The sequence below is a fragment of the Leguminivora glycinivorella genome, chromosome Z, assembly GCF_023078275.1.
Source record: "Leguminivora glycinivorella isolate SPB_JAAS2020 chromosome Z, LegGlyc_1.1, whole genome shotgun sequence".
NCBI lineage: Eukaryota > Metazoa > Arthropoda > Insecta > Lepidoptera > Tortricidae > Leguminivora > Leguminivora glycinivorella.
Genome location: NC_062998.1, coordinates 45,945,734 through 45,966,745, shown reverse-complemented (window position 1 = coordinate 45,966,745; position 21,012 = coordinate 45,945,734). Strand labels below are relative to the sequence as shown.

At 38.6% G+C, this 21,012-nt stretch overlaps 1 protein-coding gene across 1 annotated transcript in view; it reads left to right on the top strand.

The window, feature by feature from the left end:
- Nucleotides 1-21,012, top strand: part of LOC125240743 (cold shock domain-containing protein E1) — a 76,509-nt gene that overhangs the window by 33,601 nt on the left and 21,896 nt on the right. The window contains exons 7-14 of the mRNA XM_048148791.1: nt 8,053-8,238; nt 9,126-9,277; nt 9,778-9,961; nt 16,554-16,745; nt 17,008-17,133; nt 17,328-17,512; nt 19,505-19,722; nt 20,256-20,432. Coding sequence (XP_048004748.1) covers nt 8,053-8,238; nt 9,126-9,277; nt 9,778-9,961; nt 16,554-16,745; nt 17,008-17,133; nt 17,328-17,512; nt 19,505-19,722; nt 20,256-20,432 — 1,420 coding nt within the window. The remainder of the gene's footprint in view (nt 1-8,052; nt 8,239-9,125; nt 9,278-9,777; nt 9,962-16,553; nt 16,746-17,007; nt 17,134-17,327; nt 17,513-19,504; nt 19,723-20,255; nt 20,433-21,012) is intronic.

Sequence of the window (21,012 nt, the reverse complement as noted above, 5' to 3'; positions counted from 1 at the left end):
ACATTTTGTTTTTACTCCGGAGCGCCTCTCCCGAGCGTGATGCGTCCAGCCTATGTAGCGACGGCTCAGGACACTTGCATGAGCTTCCATTGTTTGACATGCCAATATGAGCGTGCAATCTGGCTTTACACTTATTCAACTACAGGTTTCCTATTTTGGTCTGTAATAAGTCGCCACCATGACAGACCTACCGACGAACGCTGTTTTTTTCCCCAAAACGCGTTGCAATAAAACGTTCACCTTGCTGTCTGTAAAATATTGAGTTATCTTTATTATAAAGAGGTCAAACGACGTAAAATAGTCGGAGTATCGATAGTTCCTATTGCGTATGTAAATCTGATTTTTAAAACATTTGTAACATACATGTTGATTGGGGTTAACTAACTACAAACTTTTCTCCAACTTTCTCGGAAACGTTTTCCTCATTATTAGTGTTATTAACTTATTACACAGCTAGTTAAGTCCAGGAAACCCTTCGTTACAAGCTAAGGAAACTACAGGAATAACAGCAAAACTTGTCACAGCGCAGCGGGCATAAATAATAAATAATTTCGTAGAGGTGCTAGATCAGTTACCCAAACGATATAATTTAAATTCCATTTAGAATTTTATTATTTCCAGTCGCATTTTTACTCACTAGAGTATATTTCCGTTCATGGGATTTTTTCCCTAAGTCCTTTTCTTCACAACGCAACTGAACCGAGCCCCACCTATATTTAATGTATAGCTAAAGCTTACATTTTTACGGCACTTTTTTTTTCTAAACGAGGGTCGAGATCTAGACGAGTGTCGTCTAAATTAATAACATTCTAAGGGCCACTTGCGCCAACGAAAAAAAAGAGTTAACCCGAGGGTTAACCCACGATTTTATATGGAATTTCACAGATGACAGCCCACTAATCCTGAGTTAAGTGTTTGGTGCAAGTGAGCCGAAGAGCATTATTCTAGAATCTTGAACAATACAGAACAATATCAATGTCGCCTGCATCTAAACTAATATCTCAAACCGACAACGTAATACTCCGTTGCCATGTAACCTTACGTTTGCTTGTGCTTTAAAACGTTCATTATACATTGCGGCTACACATCGTTCGCGTGTACACATACATTGAAATGATGCGCGTGTATTGCGGAATAGGAGCGTCCAGCTACAAGTGTGTGTGGATTAGGTGTGTGCGTGCATTATCTTTACAATTACTGGTGCTTTGTGTGGGTTGCGCAGACCTTGCGACAGGCGTATTCTATACAAATCGCCCGGCATGACCTATCTCCCGAAATCTGTGGTTGCGTCGCTAGGCGACCGACCGGCTTCCTGTGCAAGCGTTCTGATATCTAAACGTGTAATCTATTGAAATCCTAGAATGTAGAATAACGCAAAACAATATCAATGTAGCTTGCATCTAAATTAATATCCTGAATTCTAAACCGACGGTCGCGTTGCTAGGCGACCGACCGGCTTCCTGCGCCCTATACACATACGCCCTATACTATACAGTATACACACCTACTCAGTGAAATCCTGTCGTGGCGTGGATCTGAGTTGTTACGAACTAATGAACCGACACTTTTGTATAAATGTGGCGAATAGTTAGTATAAATGTTCAATACTGTCGTGAAATTCACGGCGACGTCCTAATTATCGTTTCAGTTTAGGTACAAAGGCGAGTTTGGCGAAAACGACGTATAAAAAAAGCGTGTTACGGAAACTGTTTTCTTCCATACTAAAATATACTTACCCTGTATTCATCCCTGTAAAATGATGATTTCCTGAACAAAAACTATACTAAGGTCAGTGTCGGGAAAACCGTCTACCCGGAAAGACCATCTACTTACTGAATGTAATTTTTGTATTTATATATCTACCGCTTCTTACACCCCCGAAGGTATACCAGTTTTTCATCCTTAATCCATTGGTCTTCAATATATATCCCTAGGACGATCACTACTTGACGATACACTTGATTCGTGTTTCGAACTCGAACATCGAGGTCAACATGATTACGCAAAAAATTAAAATGGAAGCAGTCGGAATATTTGTGCATTATGTATGTAACGTAGTAATTTAATAATCGTCCTACCATTTAGTAGTACTATTAATGCTCTTAAAACGCGTTCAATTGATTGTTTTATGCTCTGAAATATGTGACTTTAAAATAGTGTCTAGTCGGAAAGTGCGGCATAATATAAGAGTAAGGCACCTTTTTTAAGCTTTTTGGAAAATAAGTCGACTGTAAACAGGTGTGGTAGGTAATTTTAACTGTAAGTACCGGCTTTGCTTTTGTATGGACCTGAAAAAAGAAGGTTATGAACCTCATTTACGGGACATAGCCTGTCTTGCCTTATAAATAGAAAAATGCTGATATGTTTAAAATTTCAACGTTATTTGTTTTAATATCTATCACATTATTCACTGTTATTACAGAATATAACAATGATCATGATTTTGATACTTATTCCCATATGAAATTAGGCGACAACGAGCACTAGACGGTCTTGCCTTACTCAGCTCGGGGTGACGTTCAACCCGCCGAACGATAAAAAAAGTAATTTTTATCACATAAGTTTACTTGAATTCACTAAAATATTTTAACAGCTTAGTAAAATATAATATTTGTTAGCCCATAGGACCATGCGGCATACTTTATTTGAAACTTTATTTCAAATAAAGTCTGGCCCGCCCTGACCTTAGGTAGTTAGGTATGCAGTATTTTGTCTTTTTTAGCCGTCGACGCTATGTATCGCTTAACTTCAAACCTGGGTAAATCCATTCTGCTTTAAGGTTCATTATATATAAAAAAAACGTAATTATCTGAAAGATAATCAACCTTATAGCAGAATGGATTTACCCGAGTTTGAATTCAAGCGACACCTGTATCCCCCCCTGTTACATGCGTTCCACCAGCATTCAATGTTTAATAACCGTTACTAAAGTACTAGTAATCGTAAAGACCAAAGTTCTTCGTTCTAAATATGGAGCTGTTCAATAATATCCTAACCAAGACTGCTATGACGCGCTACGACAGCGAAACGCGCTTTCTAGCACCGTTTTAGTGCCACAGTCATAGTGGCGTTCGTTAGCAAACGCGCTTTGGCTACAAGGCCTAGGCATCCATGTACCTGTTGTTGTGTGTAAACAACTTTGCAAAACGAGCAGAAAAATACGATTGTATGTACAAGTTACTGATAAGTGATGAACGAATAATACTGTCACGTTGTTAAACGCTAATATTGAATACTCGCTAAAATTGTCTGCTTTCGTTAGTCTGGTGAAGGTTGCGTCACTATGAAATGTAAAATACGTTTCAAATTTGTTTTCTGGAATCATGATTGAATGTAGCACAAAGGGTTCAAATCTGTATAAAGCGACGAATGTATAACATTGTCGCATTATCTCCCGAAAGTCCCGAATCTCTATATAAAGAGTATTAATTATTTATTTGGTACATTTTGAATGAAACACGAGAGATTATATACTCGTAGTATGAATTTTCTGAGATGAACTTTTCGGTTTTGCCTTAATCTGTTAAACAAAGGCCTTTGTTTCTATTATTCGCAGCGATTAGCTCCCGTTTCCACAGCACGTGCTAAAGTCTCAGTGTAGTTAAAAAGCAACTATCATGATAGCAATAAGGTTCAAATTTATTAAACAGTTTGCAGTGTGCAGGTAACTTTTTTTGAAGATGACAAAACGTGTTATCTCCGAAAGGGCTTTTTATGGAAACAAAGGCCTTTGTTTAACAGATTAGGACAAAAGCGAAAGGTTCATCTCAGAAAATTCATACTATACACATTTAATGAAACCTCATTAGCCTTATTACACCATTGATAAATTCAATCGTCATTTAGACACAATATAAGCATATTTTTGTTTAATATGACATGAATTTATTGGAAACAGATTAATAGACATTACGAATATTAATGAAATATAGGTGCATTTACCATGAATGACATACGTGTGTTCTTGTTACTGCGAATTCCCAGGGTGCCGTGTACCTGTCAGATTAATTTCATTTAGGGTAGTCTCAGTTTTTGATCGTATGTAGACATATTGTAAATTGATTTTATTTGATATGTTGATTATTTTGTTCTTTCTATCTTTCTTTTTGATTCTTGAAAAGTTTGGAAAATATTATTATGCTATATGTATTATTGTGATCGCTGTGTCCACCAGAACACTTTATAGTCAACAACAACGTCAAAGAAGTCCATATTAAAAAGTGGGCAACGCTACACTTTCAAATCAATATTTACATATAAGATTATTGGACGAAATCGACACTACAATGATGCCACTTTTTTATTTCTACTCCGTTTGCTAGACTGTATGTTATGGTAACTAAATGACTTATTCATAAACGTGTAAAGAAATTCGACAGGTTGAAATTGAGTAGGTAGACTGTTGCCCGTGATTTTGAAAAAAATGGTGCGGGTTCACCCGCCGGAAGCGTAAATTTTTCCATTTTTTCCTTTAATATAAAAATGTTTATATTCTTTGACTCGAAAAGTGGCTATAAAGGAAAAGCCATAAGGTACAATTAACTATTCAATTACATATGTATTAGGAATAGACCGGCTGCGCCGTTCTAAGCGTATTAAACTTGTAACACTAACGGGCGACTTGAGTAAGCCATTAATGTCGCTCAAGTTTACTTACTATGGAGTTACTGTAGTTTCCGACCAGCTCTAGTTTTCGTCCATTTGAAGCAGTTTTGAATAGAAAATGACAGACTTATTGAAATATTTAAAATATCTTACCTATTTCATTACTACAGGTAAGCTATCTGTGCCTAGAATTCATAATTATTTTGGTGACAGATCGCTAAAGAAGCGTATTCAATATCTGCTCAATAGCTTACCTGAAGCCATCCGAAGTGAAAAGCACCCAAACAAATTTTAAAACTATGCTAAAAAAACATTACCTAAATATACACGGTGTTTCCGGTATCACTCAAAACCTCAGACACCCCAACTGATTTTTATTTTTTTAAACTCATCTAGAGTATTCATCTTTTAATCTGATCGTTACTTTTTTTTTAATTGAATTTTTAATTTTCTGTCCAGCTCTACTTGACTTTTAGCTCTACACTCAATAAAATAATTGCTAACTACCATCATAAACCATAAGACTATTTATTTGTGTATGTTACTGCAACGACATAAGGTTTACCAATAGACAGCTAAGATGTCACTGTAAAACACTTTAAAGCTTTGTCACAGTAAACTTCAAATTGGACAGGTAATCGCAGTAAGCAAATAAACTTAATATTCAAAATGACAAGGTTGTAATTAGGTAGGTACGAGTTCAATTTGTTATGACTTATGATAAACATTAAGATTAAACTGACAAACAACGCACGCACGAGCTGGCACGCACGAGTAGCTGTTATGCAAGTGTGCAAGTTAAAGGCATGTGTATTCCCGGCTTATGTTTATGTAATTGAGAGACTGTTGATCCCACAGACAAACTCGTTCTGTTCCAGAGTTTTGTGGGACTATATGTTAGATATAAGTTTGTCACTGTATTTTAATAACAATAAACAACAACAAACATAAAAATTATATTTCGTAAGCAACACGGCACAATGAACCTAAATTTCTTGTGAATGGTAAATTGATAATACGAGTATAAAAACTATGTATTTATAGTTATTAACTCAATAGGTTACTTGCCTCCTAGTCAAATCAGCTTCTTTTTAAGAACTGTCAAAACGAATTTGAAACTACTTGCTAATATAGAATTAATATGAAATCGCATTGAGTGACGTCACGGTCAATTCAGTTACTTTATATATTTCTACCAGACTTATTAAATAGAAATTGTATTTTTAAAATAACTTCTGTCCATGTTTTTCTTATAATTATCTGATGCTTTATTTCGTGCATGGTATAAAATATTTTATTTTTAGAATGGTCAAGTTCCCTATTATAAATACAATTATAACAATCGTAATTCAGACAAAAGTGTCGGTCAATCGTATATCAGACTGAAAATTTCACAAGAGATGTGGTTCCAACTTTCCACCGATTTCATATTTTTAAGAGGGTTGATTACTCGAGATGGTATGTAAGTAAAACACAAACTTTTGACTGACTATTTTTGGCAGTAAAAAGGTCACGTTGTCCTACACGTTTTGTAAACTTTCTCGGCGAACTTGTTCTGTTGTAACCTCTAAATCGTCAACTAATAGAATTTCTTGACAATATGTAATAAATAATACAATAGTGTCATTTTAATCATAATATAATAAGCGCTGGTAGCCTAGCGGTAAGAGCGTGCGACTTTCGATCCGGAGGTCGCGGGTTCGAACCCCGACCCGTACCAATGAGTTTTTCGGAACTTATGTGCAAAATGTCATTTGATATTTTGCCAGTCGCTTTTCGGTGAAGGAAAAACATCGTGAGGAAACCGGACTAATTCCAATAAGGTCTAGATTACCCTTCGGGTTGGAAGGTCAGATGGCAGTCGCTTTCGTAAAACTAGTGCCTACGCCAAATCTTGGAATTAGTAGCCAAAGCGGACCCCAGGCGCATGAGTCGTGGCAAATGCCGGATGAGGTGGGATGACGGCAAAGGATGTGTCATTTTAATGATTACTCCTATTTGACTCTTTATTATTGATACAAGATATGGATAGGATATTATAAGCGTATCTTAGGGTTAGGTATGTGTTCAGGATTGAATTTTATGAATGTGCGTGATTGTATGTATGTATGTGTGAAGCATGTTAGCATCATGTTTGTTGAATTCAAATAATTATACAAGGTGCTCATGAAGACCTTAGAAGGTTTTATCCACGTATTTATGAGGTTAAGAGAAGGAAGCAATGTTATAAGCTTAGTGAGTTAGGAAAAAAGTTTTCTTTTGTTTGATATATCTATGGGGATACTTAGATTATTTAGATCATGTCTGGTAGTGGCAATGTTGCCGCCAAAGAGGGCTAGTGTTTCAACAACAATTTAAAAAAACCGGTCTTAAGTGCGAGTCGGACTCGCTCACCGAGGCTTCCGTACAAACTTTCAATAGTTGAATCATCAAAATGTTATTCATAGAACTATACAGATTTGACTAAATCCCTCAAGACTCAATTTCCCACATAACAATATTTTAATATATGTACAATATTATTGTTAGACAACGTCCAAATAAAATCAAGACTATTCGACTTCAATAGTTTACGACTTACGACATGTCGCAAGGACGCTCCTGAACCAACTTCATTATATCAGGAAAAACGCGATGTAGGAAATGAGAGTTTAACGTACAGCGACATCTATCGACAAATTGAGTAAACTAATGCGCGCGAGCTACTAGTATGGAAGATGATTTTTATGGAATAATTGTTTATTGCGTGAACCGATTTTAACCATTTTGCCTCTATTTGAAAGCAGGTAATTCCATTGTTATTTTGTTAAAAAATACAGGGACAATAAACACCCGCAAGGGCGTTGAAATTGAAAATGTAAATCTGAAATGTTTTTTATAAATAAATAAAAAGTTTTCAAGATACGTGTACGATTTTATTTTTCCTGTAATATTCATTACAATATCCATGTTTGGTGAAAATTTCATAAATTTATGTTGGTAAACTTCGGAGACGGGCGGGGGGGCGCTATTTTTTTTTTTTTCATTTTCCTTCAACAAACATTTTTTTCCACAACCAAAAAATTATAAAAAATAGTTTTGATATGTACAATTTGAGCTCTTTCTTACGATACCCCACTTGACCTAGTTACTTGAAATTTTCAGTTTGCCCCCCTTTCATTTTGGCCATTTTCTATCTTTTATATTAATTAATTTAAAAAAATGGTTCCTGTTGTACCCTTTTTTGGTATGGAACCCTAAAAAGGTGTTTTTTACTAATATCTCTGAATCTTGACGAATTCCAGAAAAGTATTTAGGACATTTTGGTCTTGAAATTTGAGGAATACATTGCCTATCCTCGTGAACACCGTGTATGCCATAAAACAAGAATTGAAAAGGATTGCATGCTGCACACAATTGCACATTTTCTTTGCGAGGGTGATGAAAATTATGTCATTGTCCATCCAGGGAAAGGAAGTAGCGTGTAACATAACGAAGCTGCCAAGCGGCTCCGTGGTGTTCGAGGACGTGAGCCCCGAGATGATGAAGGGGCAGGTGCTGAAGCCGCTGGAGAAGGGCGCCGCGCGCGCGCCGCAGAACGACCCGCTGCCCGGCCGCATCCGGTACCGCGCCGCGGACCACTCGGAGGTTGAGGTCAGTAATGGCACACCTCTATGTTTGTATGAGTGAAATATGACAGGTCGTCTGTTCGCGTTTTTGACAGGTTGTAACTGTGAGGGGGTGAGCGGCACTTTCAGCGGGGAGCGGGAGTGGCCTTACTGTACGATTTATTATACTGTGGTAATGGTGTCTGCTGCTGGGACTAGAGTGTGTAGCGGATCCAAGTGACGAGATGATGAAGGGGCAAATGCTGAAGCCGATAAAGAAAGGCATCGCGCGCACGCCACAGAACGCTGGAGGGACTAGTACTGGTTAGTAGAGGAGCCAAGTGACTCTGTGTTCGATGTGATCGTGCCGCAGAACGACCCGCTGCTCGGCCGCATCCGGTACAGAGCCGCGGACTACTCCGAGGTTGAGGTCAGTACCTAATGGTTTCTGCTGGTGTGTAACGGAGCCAAGTGACTCTGTGTTCGAGATGATCGTGCCGCAGGACGCTTCGACCCAGGCCGCATCCGGTACCGAGCCGCGGACCACTCCGAGGTCAGTAATGGTTTCTGCTGGTGTGACTAGAGAGTGTAGCGGAGCCAAGTGACTCTGTGTTCGAGATGATCGTTTCACAAAACTCCCCGAGCCCGGCTGCATCCGGTACCGAGACTCGGATCACCTCGAAGTCGAGGTCATTGTGCCTGTTGGTGGGACTAGGGGGTGTAGTGGATCCAAGCGGCTGGAGGGGTTTGAGGACTTCTCCGAAAGGTGTTAGATGCCTTAACTTTACGGCTTGAATAATTACCAGACAGTATGCCTCAAACCCAGCTGTAGTTTGTGTTACGAATTTATCTATAATTACAAGGATCTGAATTATCGCGAGCGAGGGTTTTTCTACAAAGTTAACAGGCTTTAACAAGCACTGGTATTGGCAGGTGCCGTTCGGCGACAAGGATCAGTGCGGCGAGTTCACGCTGAAGCACGGCGACTGGGTGCAGTTCCAGGTGGCCACAGACCGCAGGGACCAGCTTAAGCGCGCCACCAACATCTCCTTGCTCGACGAGTCCTTCAACGTTTCTGGAGAGAGGTAAGTTAGCCCATTGCAAGTCTTCCTACTACATGCTTCCTACTAGGCTCCTGCTCTTAAACTCCTAGGGGGAAGCCTTGACGTACGCTCTTTCGTATGTCAAACAATAGCATATTACCTAGATTATGGCATGCGAATAGCGATGAATGAGATTTTTTCAAGGGAATTCTATAGAAGTCATTAGCAGTGTGATTCGTTCAATAGCCATCAATGATATATCTGTATTATTACACAGAATAAACAATGAAAACTATTTTTTTTTGCGTAATAAGTTAGTCCGTCACCAGTTGCTACTTAAGCGTGATGCGATATGAGGCCGGCAGATGAAAATCAGTTCCTTTAGCTTTAGCTGATTTCGGAAACTATATGCGATATCACATTTTTTGTTATCTGCTATGACTGTTTGCAAGTTATTGTTATTATTATTTATATAATTTATTGACTTCCTCTCAAAAAATCAACTTACCTACCTATTGTTTAATTTGATTAAATGTGTACAGGCGGGAGCAAGGCGTGGTGTGTTCTCTCCGGGAAGGCTTCGGGTTCCTGCGTTGCGTGGAGCGCGAGCAGACCATGTTTTTCCACTTCGCGGAGGTGCTGCGTTTCGGCCTCATGGCCGAGAACCCCAAGGACGCCAAGGACCCTAACAACGCCAACAAATATATACTCAGTGTCGGTGACGAGGTAAGACTTGCATTTGTAAAATATAAAGATGGTAATATTTTATTGGAACAAACATTATCTATCAAGCGAAAGTCGAGAAGGTTTCAGTTGCGCAGAACGCGAGCAGACGCCAATTTATATTCAGTGTCGGTGACGAGGTACCTACGTCTTGGTTTTGCTGCGAATGTAACGATACGGCTTCATCATACTGGTGGTAAATGTTATCAGCAGCTCCTATGTGTGTATAGCATAGGAGCTGCTGATAACATTTTCTTGGAACAATTATTTTCTTTCGAGGAGAAAAGTAGAAATATAAAATACCATTTCTTGAGAAAATGTTATTTAAATAACATTTTCGGTTCTCGCGTTTCCTACAAAGGTCGCGCAGGTCGAACGCAAACAACATTATTTTACTCTATTCCTAAGGTACAATTATGTTAATTTATCTCGTTCGACCTGTAAGTGACTTTAAAAATATATGAAATTTCAGCAGAAATAACCGGCAGTTTGCCACGGCTCATGGTGGCGCTGGCGACTGTTGGAACTAATTTGACATCATGGTATTAAAAATAGGAAAAGCCCACAAAATAAGGGCAGCACCAGTCGTGCACGTAGCGAATAAAGTCTTTTGCAGTTTCTCAATATACAATCTGTATTTAAACGGTCTCGTGACACAGCGAGTGGCGTTTCCATTTCCGTTTATTCGATTGCAATTTTGAAGTTGTTCTTGATATTTGTGGTTTGGGCACTTCAATTGTTTTGCCTTTTCGAAAACTGCCTTTGCTTCAATGCAACATGGATCCTGTCTTATTAGTTATTATTCTGCTAAAGTATCTGCAGTCAGTCAGCAATCTCCTCTTCCTTAGAAATCAGTTGTAAACAATTGCCGAGATAATTTTAAATAAAGTGTGGACACGAAAAAATCTGGTCGGACATGGAATGGTAAATCTTTTAATCAAATGGGAATTTTCAAGCAGCACTTTTTTCAAATAATTTATGGATATCAAATAACATATTAAACATAGAAACATATGGTATCATTATTTTTGTGAACAGTGGCTTCTGGCTGTCTTTACAAAGTTTTCCTGTTAAAAATAAGTCTAATTTTTAATTAGATAATCAAAATTTATACGTTATTACATGTTCATTTCACAATGGTAAACATTTTTCTTATTGTAATCTGATTGAAATGAGGTTTTTTAACTTTGGTGAATTCAACGTTTTCACAAAAAAAGCTCTCCCATAGAAAATCTCCCTTTCAGTGCTTGGAGTAGAAAGTCTTCCTGATTTCCAAAGGTCGAATTAGGGTTCAGGAAGTTTTCTTTTTAGAAAAATATATTTTAACGTGTGTAAAACAGCTTGTAAAAATATAACTCCAGTTGTGTAATTGGGATAGGAAGCGAGTGAAGATTGTCAAAAAACGCTGTTCAAGAAATAAAATGTATGATGGAATATATTTGGCGAAATCTCACACATTCTCATGCATTATAATGAGTAGGTTTTATTTAAATGTAGTTTTATACATATAGATTATTAAAAATGGAAAATTGGTTTAAAATGTGCACTCGAGATAAAAAAAATGCCATTTCATGTCCGACCAGATTTTTTCGTGACCACACTTTATTTGGCCCCGTAAACTACGTCTACAGCTTTAATGGGCATATTTTTGTGAACATCCACTTTCTTATTTAAAAGAAAATAAAGTCGTAGTTCTTTCCAAAATTGATTTGTGCTCGATTTTCTACTAAAAATTCATAAAATCACTCACGTATCAGCTTTTTGTAAACGCGACGACGATAATCAAATTACAAAAAAATGTGACGGTCAGTTCCAGAAACTGGTGTAATTTACTGTGTTTACACGTTGTGGCTGTGGGTAAAGATGAAGTAAAGAAATTTTGCAAACAAATCGTAACTGTTACAAAATATCACATTGCATTGTCAAGTCAAATAACTCGGCACGATCACGCCTTCCATCCTATTTAGTCTGCATGAAGCTAATTTAGCAATTTAGCTCCCTTGTCGCGGGTTATTTAAAGCTGATGCACCCAATCGCCGGCGAAACTTGCCGAGGGTGCGTAGGGGCACAGAGCTCACGGCCTTTTTATAAGTGTCAATCAATCGGTCGTCAGTAGGGATTGCTAAGCGGATTGGTTTTCAATCAAATGGGATCCGGCTGTTCCGAATTCCGTGATATTAAACGGCACTTTTGAAAAGCTACAGCCGAAACCCGTGATATTAATCTGAACCGGTGGCTCCTCAAAAATTCCGGATCCGGCTGGTTTATGAAATCCGCCGGGCCAGTTTAAAATTCCTAGTCAGCATTAATCAATACTAAGCTATAACGTAAGGGCATGTCATATTTGCTATAACGTGATTTTTTTAAACCAGTTAGTTTAATATTCCCACTAGTTAGATGTGACGTAATAAAAAGTGAGCAAGTCTTGTTTGAGAGATTGAGCCACGTTATCTTCCTTATTTTATGAGTACTACCAGAAGTAATCACATACTAGGTTTTTTCTTTAAACTTGCACATATTTTGGTTTAACACTACTCAATGTAATTCACCCACCAACAGTAATGCAATCCACAAATAGTTTCGTTACACGTATATTCTTTAAATCCGCTTAAATGTATTCAATATGGGTTATACAATAAGATTTAATTATAAAGTTACGCAACAGTTCGCGCTCGAACATAACATTAAAACGTAGTTATTTCGTAGCGACTGATTCAATTATCACACATATTCATAACCACATTTATGCATCGCCGAGCGTCCGGTTATTCAGCCGGGTCAGTAGCGGAGGGCGTTAAATCGTTTAATATTTACGCGGACATACGTCTGTTGCACCAGCGGCGATCGATGTTAGACCGTTTTATAAAGCGGCAGGGTATGTACATGCACGAAACACGTTGCATACCACGGCTGGACATAAATCTTCGACACGTATTGGCTAACGATTTGATATGAGATGTCGACAATTAGGAATTGAATTTCTCTTTTGCTACTTACATTACTCTAATGTTACGAATCTAAACTTATGTAACGATAGTAAATTGTACAAGCCAAGTAAACTTCAGTGTAAAGTGTATTTTCTCAAACATGCAATGAAATATTGTCTTTACGTTCCTTAAAATGGGCTGGGAAGTATCGCTTTTTGGGCGCAACAACTCGAGAGGACTGTAAAGGGATTTCATATTATTTTTTGGGCCTAGGCCTGCAAAGTAACTTTTTTTTATAAAATATTGTCCTTTAGAGCATTTTTTTTAATTTCATTGTATGTTTGAGAAAAGCACTATACATGCCTCGGCGTGAAAACGGATTCCCGGCCTCGTATCCCTCCCTATCCGGCGTATATACCCACTTGGCCGGAAATCCTCATTTTCCCGGCCTCTGATGTAATGTACTATTAATTTACTCGCTTGAGGGGTAATATATATTATTTCATTTTTATCGATTGTCTGACAGTCGTATTTATCTTAGTATAGGAAAGAATGATAGGCACCGGTGCTGAACTGGTTGATATGACTTAACCCATTCATTGCCGGCGCCTCATATTTTTAATCATCACGCAGTGCCGCCGCCTTCTACGCGACGACGCGAATTCGCGTCCACAGCATCACGTTAACATTTCAACGGACGCGAATTCGCGTCCGCGGCATTAGGTTATATATCACACTTGAAGGACGCGAATTCGCGTCTGCGGCATTAGGTTATTTCACACTTGAAGGACGCGAATTTGCGTCCTCGGCATCACGTTTACGCATACACAGGACGCGAATTCGCGTCTTCGGCATCCGAGATAAGAATTATGAAAATTACGAATGCACTGAATCCAGAAACCAGCGACGGTATAATATTATCCTTCATAAATAAAATTACATTTTCGTATCAGCTTTTAAGTACAGTTGATTTCTAGCAAAAAAAAAAACAAATAACTCGTGGACGCGAATTTGCGTCCTCGGCATCACGTTTACGCATACACAGCAGGGATCGGATACCGGTATTTTCAACCAAACCGGTTTTGGCTCTAGACGTCAAACCGAAAAAATAGTGTTCTTGTTTTCGGTTACCGGTTTTTAACCGGTTAATATGAGAGAACTGTTCTTCAGCAGATCTGTTTCTGTTGAACGAAATTAACCGGTTTCTACGTCAGAGATGTCAACGTCAGAAATACAACGACTCTTTTCTCATTTGCAGGCAGCGAAACTTTGGTGCGAATGACAATTTTATGACGTCAAGCTACAACCTATTATGTTAAAAGTATCTTTGAAATGAACCTTATAGTCATGTATATAAGGCGTATCTTTCGGTGTAGGTAAATGCACTCCGATACGGTTCAATAATTTGGTCCAGTCAGTAATCTCTCTCCGTAGTCTAGCGGTCTGGGACATGGACTAGGAATATGGAGGTACCGGGTTCGATCCTCGTAGTGGGTAAGCTTTTTCCATGTTTGCATTTTATAATTTAGATTTTAAAATGTAATGTTGTTACACTGTGTAATATGTGATTCCTAGTAGTTTTAAGCAGATTATGTGACAAGTAAAACATTTCAAAAAATTAACATTTACTTTTTATGTGAAAATACATTCAAAAAGAGTAAAAAAACAAAAAAATAAAAAGTAATAGAATATTTTTTGTTTTTACATCAAAAATGCATGTGGTTAAAATCTTTCGGGTTATTCAGGCCCACGGTGTTTATTTTCTTTTCTTGTACAATAAAATATGATTTTTTTTTCATCCCGAACCCGAACCCTCCTTGGAACTTGTACACTCCTTTTGGGGTGGCAACGCGCATGTGACACTGTTTGAGTTGCAGGCGTCCATAGGTTACGGTGACCGCTTTACATCAGGCGGGCCGTATACTTGTTTGCCACCGACGTAGTATAAAAAAAAAAAAAAAAAAATTTCGAGTTAAAATGTAATAAATGAATATAACCTCTTTCTACCGAAGTCTCTGGCTAAAGGTATCAATTATTGCATTTAATGAGGAGGCACACTCAAAAGTTATGACAGATGGCGCCGTTCCGTCCTTCCATTGCACAGATGAAGAATTTCATACGTGAGAGAGAGATGATATTTGTTTTCTCTCTCACATATGAATGACAGTGACATGGCTAGACACTTGCACAGGCGCCGCCTGGTGGGATAACTTTTAGTAATTATGTTAATAATTACTCAATGTGGGATATAATGTCAGTGTGCCTCCTCAATTAAGTCAATGTCTGACATACCGATTTATAACTTCACAATAAAAAGGTGCAATATCAGTGTATTGCTGGTTGAAGAGGCTGTTATAGATATGTAAATAAATTTATTGTCAAACTTGACACAGCATGTCATTTTATTAACCCGTTCAATAAACTTCACGGAACGAAATAAATTCTGTTCATCTTGAATACAGGTAACCGAAATTGATTTGTTCTCTGTCAAAACGTTATTGTAGATTACCGGTTAATGACAGAACAGAAATTTGAACTGTTTACGAACAATATTAACCGATATTTTGAAACCGGTTCCGATCCCTGATACACAGGACGCGAATTCGCGTCTTCGGCATTGAATGGGTTAATTGAGTTAGATTTCCTATGTTAAATTGGACCTTATTTATACTTATTGGGATTTGAAAATATAATAGTTATTTGTTTTACAAGGGGGCAAAGTAGTTGTTTAACCGCACGTGCCAATATTGATACCTGAGCAAGCGAAAGATTCCAATATTGAACCGCGAGCGTAGCGAGTGGTTCAAAAAGTGGAATCTTGAGCGTTGTAAGGGTATCAAGGCACGAAGGTTAAACAAACTTTGCCACCGAGTGAAACACAAAATTTTTCACCACACCAACACGAACAAAATACTAACTATAAAACATCAAATTCAATCAAATCCATCAATTTATTCAATATTTATGATTCAAAATCATCAATTATAGGTAAAATCTAGCAGCCAGATTAAGATGATGAGTTAAAATTTGTATGAAATTACTTTGCCCCCTTGTGGATAAAATGCAATTTTGCTATCTGTTTTTGAATAGCAAAGTTAGCCTTTAACAGTTGGTGTGGTGAAAATCATGTTATTACGTCGGATAAATCCATTCGACCCTCCTAGGAAATATCTGACTTTTCCTATTGCCAAAATAGCCAAAGCTGACAGTTGGATTTATCAAAGTCTGAAGCCATACTAATATAAGATAAGCGATTCAAACACAGACCTGCCTGCTATTTGTAAGTGCGATAGGGACGGCACGATGTTTTATCGTTTATCGCGCGACCATGATTGCCTGCCTGTCCTTTCGCTGACACTTAAAGACGCTATCACGTATATGAAAATCACACGAATGCAAAACAGGCAGACTACAGATGAGAAAACTTGATCATTTTTAATCTCGACATATAAATTGAATTTTTAGTATAAAATGATCTATTTAGAGGATACATTGGGTGATTTCTATTTCGACTAAACTGTTAGTAAAGCAGATGATTCACGTAATCATATAACATTTCTGAATTTAGTATTCCCAATGACACTTGAAGGTCTAGTTTTGGTCGCGCTTTTGATATTTGTGTTGTTATTTGACATACTAACGTTGGTATTTAACGTTGTCTTCCCCAGGTGGAGTTCACGGTGGACCCCGTGACGTCATTCTCGAACATGAACACCCGCCAGAGCGCCATCCGCATCAAGCACCTGCCGCCCGGCTCCGTGCACTTCGAGACGCTGGTCGAGCGGGGAGTGCGCGGCGTCGTCACCAAGGAGGCTCAGCTGTACAGCTCCAACTCCAGCCCTACTCGGAACCCCCCTCCGGTGAACTTACACACATCCCCACCCTAAATACTTATGTAGTACTAGCTTTTGCCCGCGGCTTCCTTCGCGTTAAATTCGAAAATTGAGGGATGCTCCATACAAACTTCCACTCCCATTTACAGAAGTGTAGGGTTACAAAGAGACAAAAAGTAGCCTATGTCACTCTCCATTCTTTCAACTATCTCCACTTTAAAATCTTGTCAATTCGTCGCAAACACTGATAATGCCGTCTTTCTAAAACATATTATCTGTATTTGTCCAGGAATACAATGGCGTTATCAGTTGTCAAATAAATGGAGCGAAGAAGAATCTTACCTACATGGCCAAAAAGTGCGACTCCAAGATGTTGCCCCGAGTTGGCGATAAAGTCATCTTCGATATTTATCAGGTATTTATGGTTATTTTCTTTTTACATACATAGCTTTTTCCCTTATCACAAAAAAATTTCAATAATTTTGCTGTGTCGAGGATGAAATTCTTTTCCACTTTAACGCTAAGAAAAAAATTACAGAAACCTATTCGGTCGATTATCTGATAGCCTTGTTCTATTTCTGTCTATTGACCCATGTACTGTTCGCCCAGGTGAAGAGAACCAAGGAGCTGGTAGCGATGTCTGTGACGATCCAGCACAGTCTGACGAACGGCGGCTCCAGCAACGGCAGCCCTTCGTCGCGGGGCGTGCTGCACGGCTTCATCGCCGCGCTCAAGGACGGCTTCGGCTTCATCGAGACCTCCGACCACAGCAAGGAGGTGTTCTTCCACTTCAGGTACTCCTCACTACACTATACACCGTGTTTCACTTAACACTAAAAACCTGAAAACCGTTTGTTCAGAATCGAGAGTAGAATCGATTGAGCTATATCTTGATGGGGGTAATATTTTTTGTTTTAATTTGTATAATTAGTTATTGTTTACGTGCCCATTCTACAAATTCGTAATACAACATTGTGCATATCATATTGCTAGAGGTTGTATACCTTTTTCAGTATTTAGGGGTATTAATACTGGCTGGTTACTTGGACGATTATTTTTTCCGCTACGAGTTTGACGTTGTGCGTCACTTTAATTTTAAAGTTTATCATAAGTCATAACAAATTGAACTCTGACCTAATTACAACCTTGTCATTTTGAATTTTAGGTTTAAATTTGCTTACTGCGTCACCTGTCCAATTTGAAGTTTAGGTACTGTGACAAAGTTTAACGTGCTTTACAGTGACATAGCTGTCTATTGGTAAACCTTATGTCGTTGCAGTAACATACACAATTAATCAGTTTTAAGGTTTACGATGGTAGCTAGTTATTTTATTGAGTGTAGAGTTAAAAGTCGAGTAGAGCTGCACAGAAAATTAAATATTCAATTTAAAAAAATAATAATCATCAAATTAAAAAATGAATATTCTAGATACGTTTAAAAAAATAAAAATCAGTTGGGGTGTCTGAGGTTTTGAGTGATACCGGAAACACGGTGTAGAAGACCAAGGAGCTGGTGGCGGTGACGATCCAGTGCAGCCTAATGAACTGAGCTTACTACCACAGCAAGGTGTGTTTTCACTTCAGATACCGATCACTTATGTAGTTATTAGAAACAGGGTACTCCGAGTGGCAAGCGGATGCATTTTCTCTCTTTAAAATAGGGGTCCCTTCGATCATGTTTCCGGTTGTAATTTATCATCAATATTTACCATTTTCCTATTTTTCGCTCTTGTATCATTATTTACAAACATACTATTGTGCGACGCGTTTTATCCTTACAGGTTTTGTTTATTTTTACTTGCTCTGATCACTGAATGCTTTAGCGAATACTTAGAGAGGAGTTTTAGCATATAACTAATATACTTTACTCGAAACGACACAGTTTTCTTACTTATTTTAACCTTGTAGACTTGTCTTGTAGTATATTCTATAAACTAATCTCAAGCAAATTTTTCGTATTGAACTCAAGCGTCAAATCGAAGACGAAATCTATTTTTTGTTTTCTCCTTTTGTCCCCGCAGTTTTTATTAATATGTTTACCTACAGGAACTGTTGGCTTGCTGTGGTCGTTTTTAGGGTTTTACTCTCTACATGCAATCAGATAAGGGCAAGCGAATGATTATCTTAGCGAAGCGCGCTGTCATATTAATGTCGTGATGAGAATAATTTTCTCGTACCCTTAATAACTTTCGAAATATGTATAAGCAATATTGTAAGGAGACAACTAAATCTCTATTTAACTGACTGTTTATAGTCATAGTTAATCGTGCTGGTAATATGACACTTTTATTTTGTTACTGTTACGATTAAATTGCGCACCTGCGCAAGGTGAAGATTTCAAAATCACGATTTACTGATCCTTGATTGTTATTTTGCACTGCACCTCTATTTTATAAATCAATTGCATTTCTATATCATTCCCATTGTTAGTCTGCACTGGCGTATCTTATTTTTGTTGAGTGTTTTATTATTATTCACTATTCGTACTCATCATTATAACACCCCCTTATCGCCCACTGCTGAGCTTAGACCTTTCTTCTAGTACGTTGTCCCGGTCCTGCGTACGTAGCCAAATTCACAAACACTCACGATAATATCTGTTTCGTAGCTATTTATATCTCTATCGCTCTTGCGTATTGGTGCGACAGAGCCAGACTGCATTTCTCTCGGCGTCTGGCGTCGACGATTGTCATTCGGCTACGCCGGCTGAGCTAGTCTCATCCAGCTTAGCAATTTATAATGTAATGTTATTATGAAACAAATAAAAGTAAAGTTGTCGTAAACAGCAACCTGGAGGGCAACCCCGACAACCTGGAGCTGGGCACAGAGGTGGAGTACGGGCTGGGGCGCGCGGGCGGGTCCGGCGGCGGCTGCGCCAGCGCGGAGTTTGTGCGCGTGCTGCCGCGCGGCACCGTGCCGCTCGCCAAGCCGCTCGAGCCCGCGCTCAACGGCACCGTCACCCGCACGCTGCGGGCGCTCAACCCGGATCAGCCTAAATACTGCGGTATGGAATCTGACCTACTATATATAGTGCGTTGTTGTTGACCAACGGACTATTTACTTCATGCTGAAAATTCTTTACAAACAGACTTCGGAAGCTCTAGCCCCCACAAGCTGTTGATAATATCACACTTTTTACTTTTTTTACTACGGGCAGGACAAAATGTATAAGTTTAACTCAATTTTATAAGTACTTTTATACAAGGTGCGCTCATAAATGATCATTGCCAAAAATTCTAAATCGATTTAACCTTAGCGCATACCGACTGTAAATCAAGGTGTAAAATAGCCAACCATACAATCATCTCGGTACTTATTCCGAATATGTGACATTTCTAGTATAAGGTACCACGTTGCCGTTTAAGGTAAGGACGAAATAATGAGTCGTTAGAGAACAGCCTCATTTTTAAGCAATAATGTGGTACCTTTTGCTTAAAAAAGGGCACATATATTACATATTAAGTGCCGTATGATGCACGGATAAAGGATTAGTACGCACATTTTAGCACAATTTAATTCGGTATAAACCAATTCCAGGTCTGATCCAAATGGAGGGCGGGACTTCGTACGAGTTCGGCATCATGGGGCTGGCGTGCAAGCGCGAGATCCTGCAGGTCGGCGACCCGGTCACGTTCCAGGCGGACGCGGAGGGCCGCGCCACCAACATCGTGCCTATACGCAAGAAGCGCCGCGCCACCGTCGACGCCATCAAAGGTGACAAGTATTCACTTGTCTTTTACTTATCGGAGACTAGATCTGGTTAGCGTTACTTCGTGGCGCGACAGAGCCAGGCAGCGTTTCGAACGCCAAGTAACGTCAACTATTGTTAAGCCCCATTTAGATGGTACGAGTTTCTCGCCTCGAACGTACAATTATCGAAGTACGAGAAAAAATATCGTATCATGTAATTGTAAACTAAGCGTACGATATCGCTCGGGAGGAGGCGATAATCGCCTCGCCTTTGATGTTTGTATGTCTCTGTGTAAACAAAACACGTATGTGAGAATCGTATACGAGTTTATGCGCTACTCTGTCGAAATTAATTCTCTTTACCTAGAAACAGAAATCATGTAAATCATGGTATTTTTATATTTATAGCTAACTCTCAGTAACTGCTAAAACCAAAAATAAATTAGGGTTATCATTATCAATATTATAGAGTTAATGTTTACTGGCATTTTACCCCATATGGGATATAATGCTATCATTTAAAATAAATCTTATCTATATTCTATGCTCAATTATATCCTAAACCTAATCGCAAGTATCGCAACCAAGATTTTATTAGCTTAAC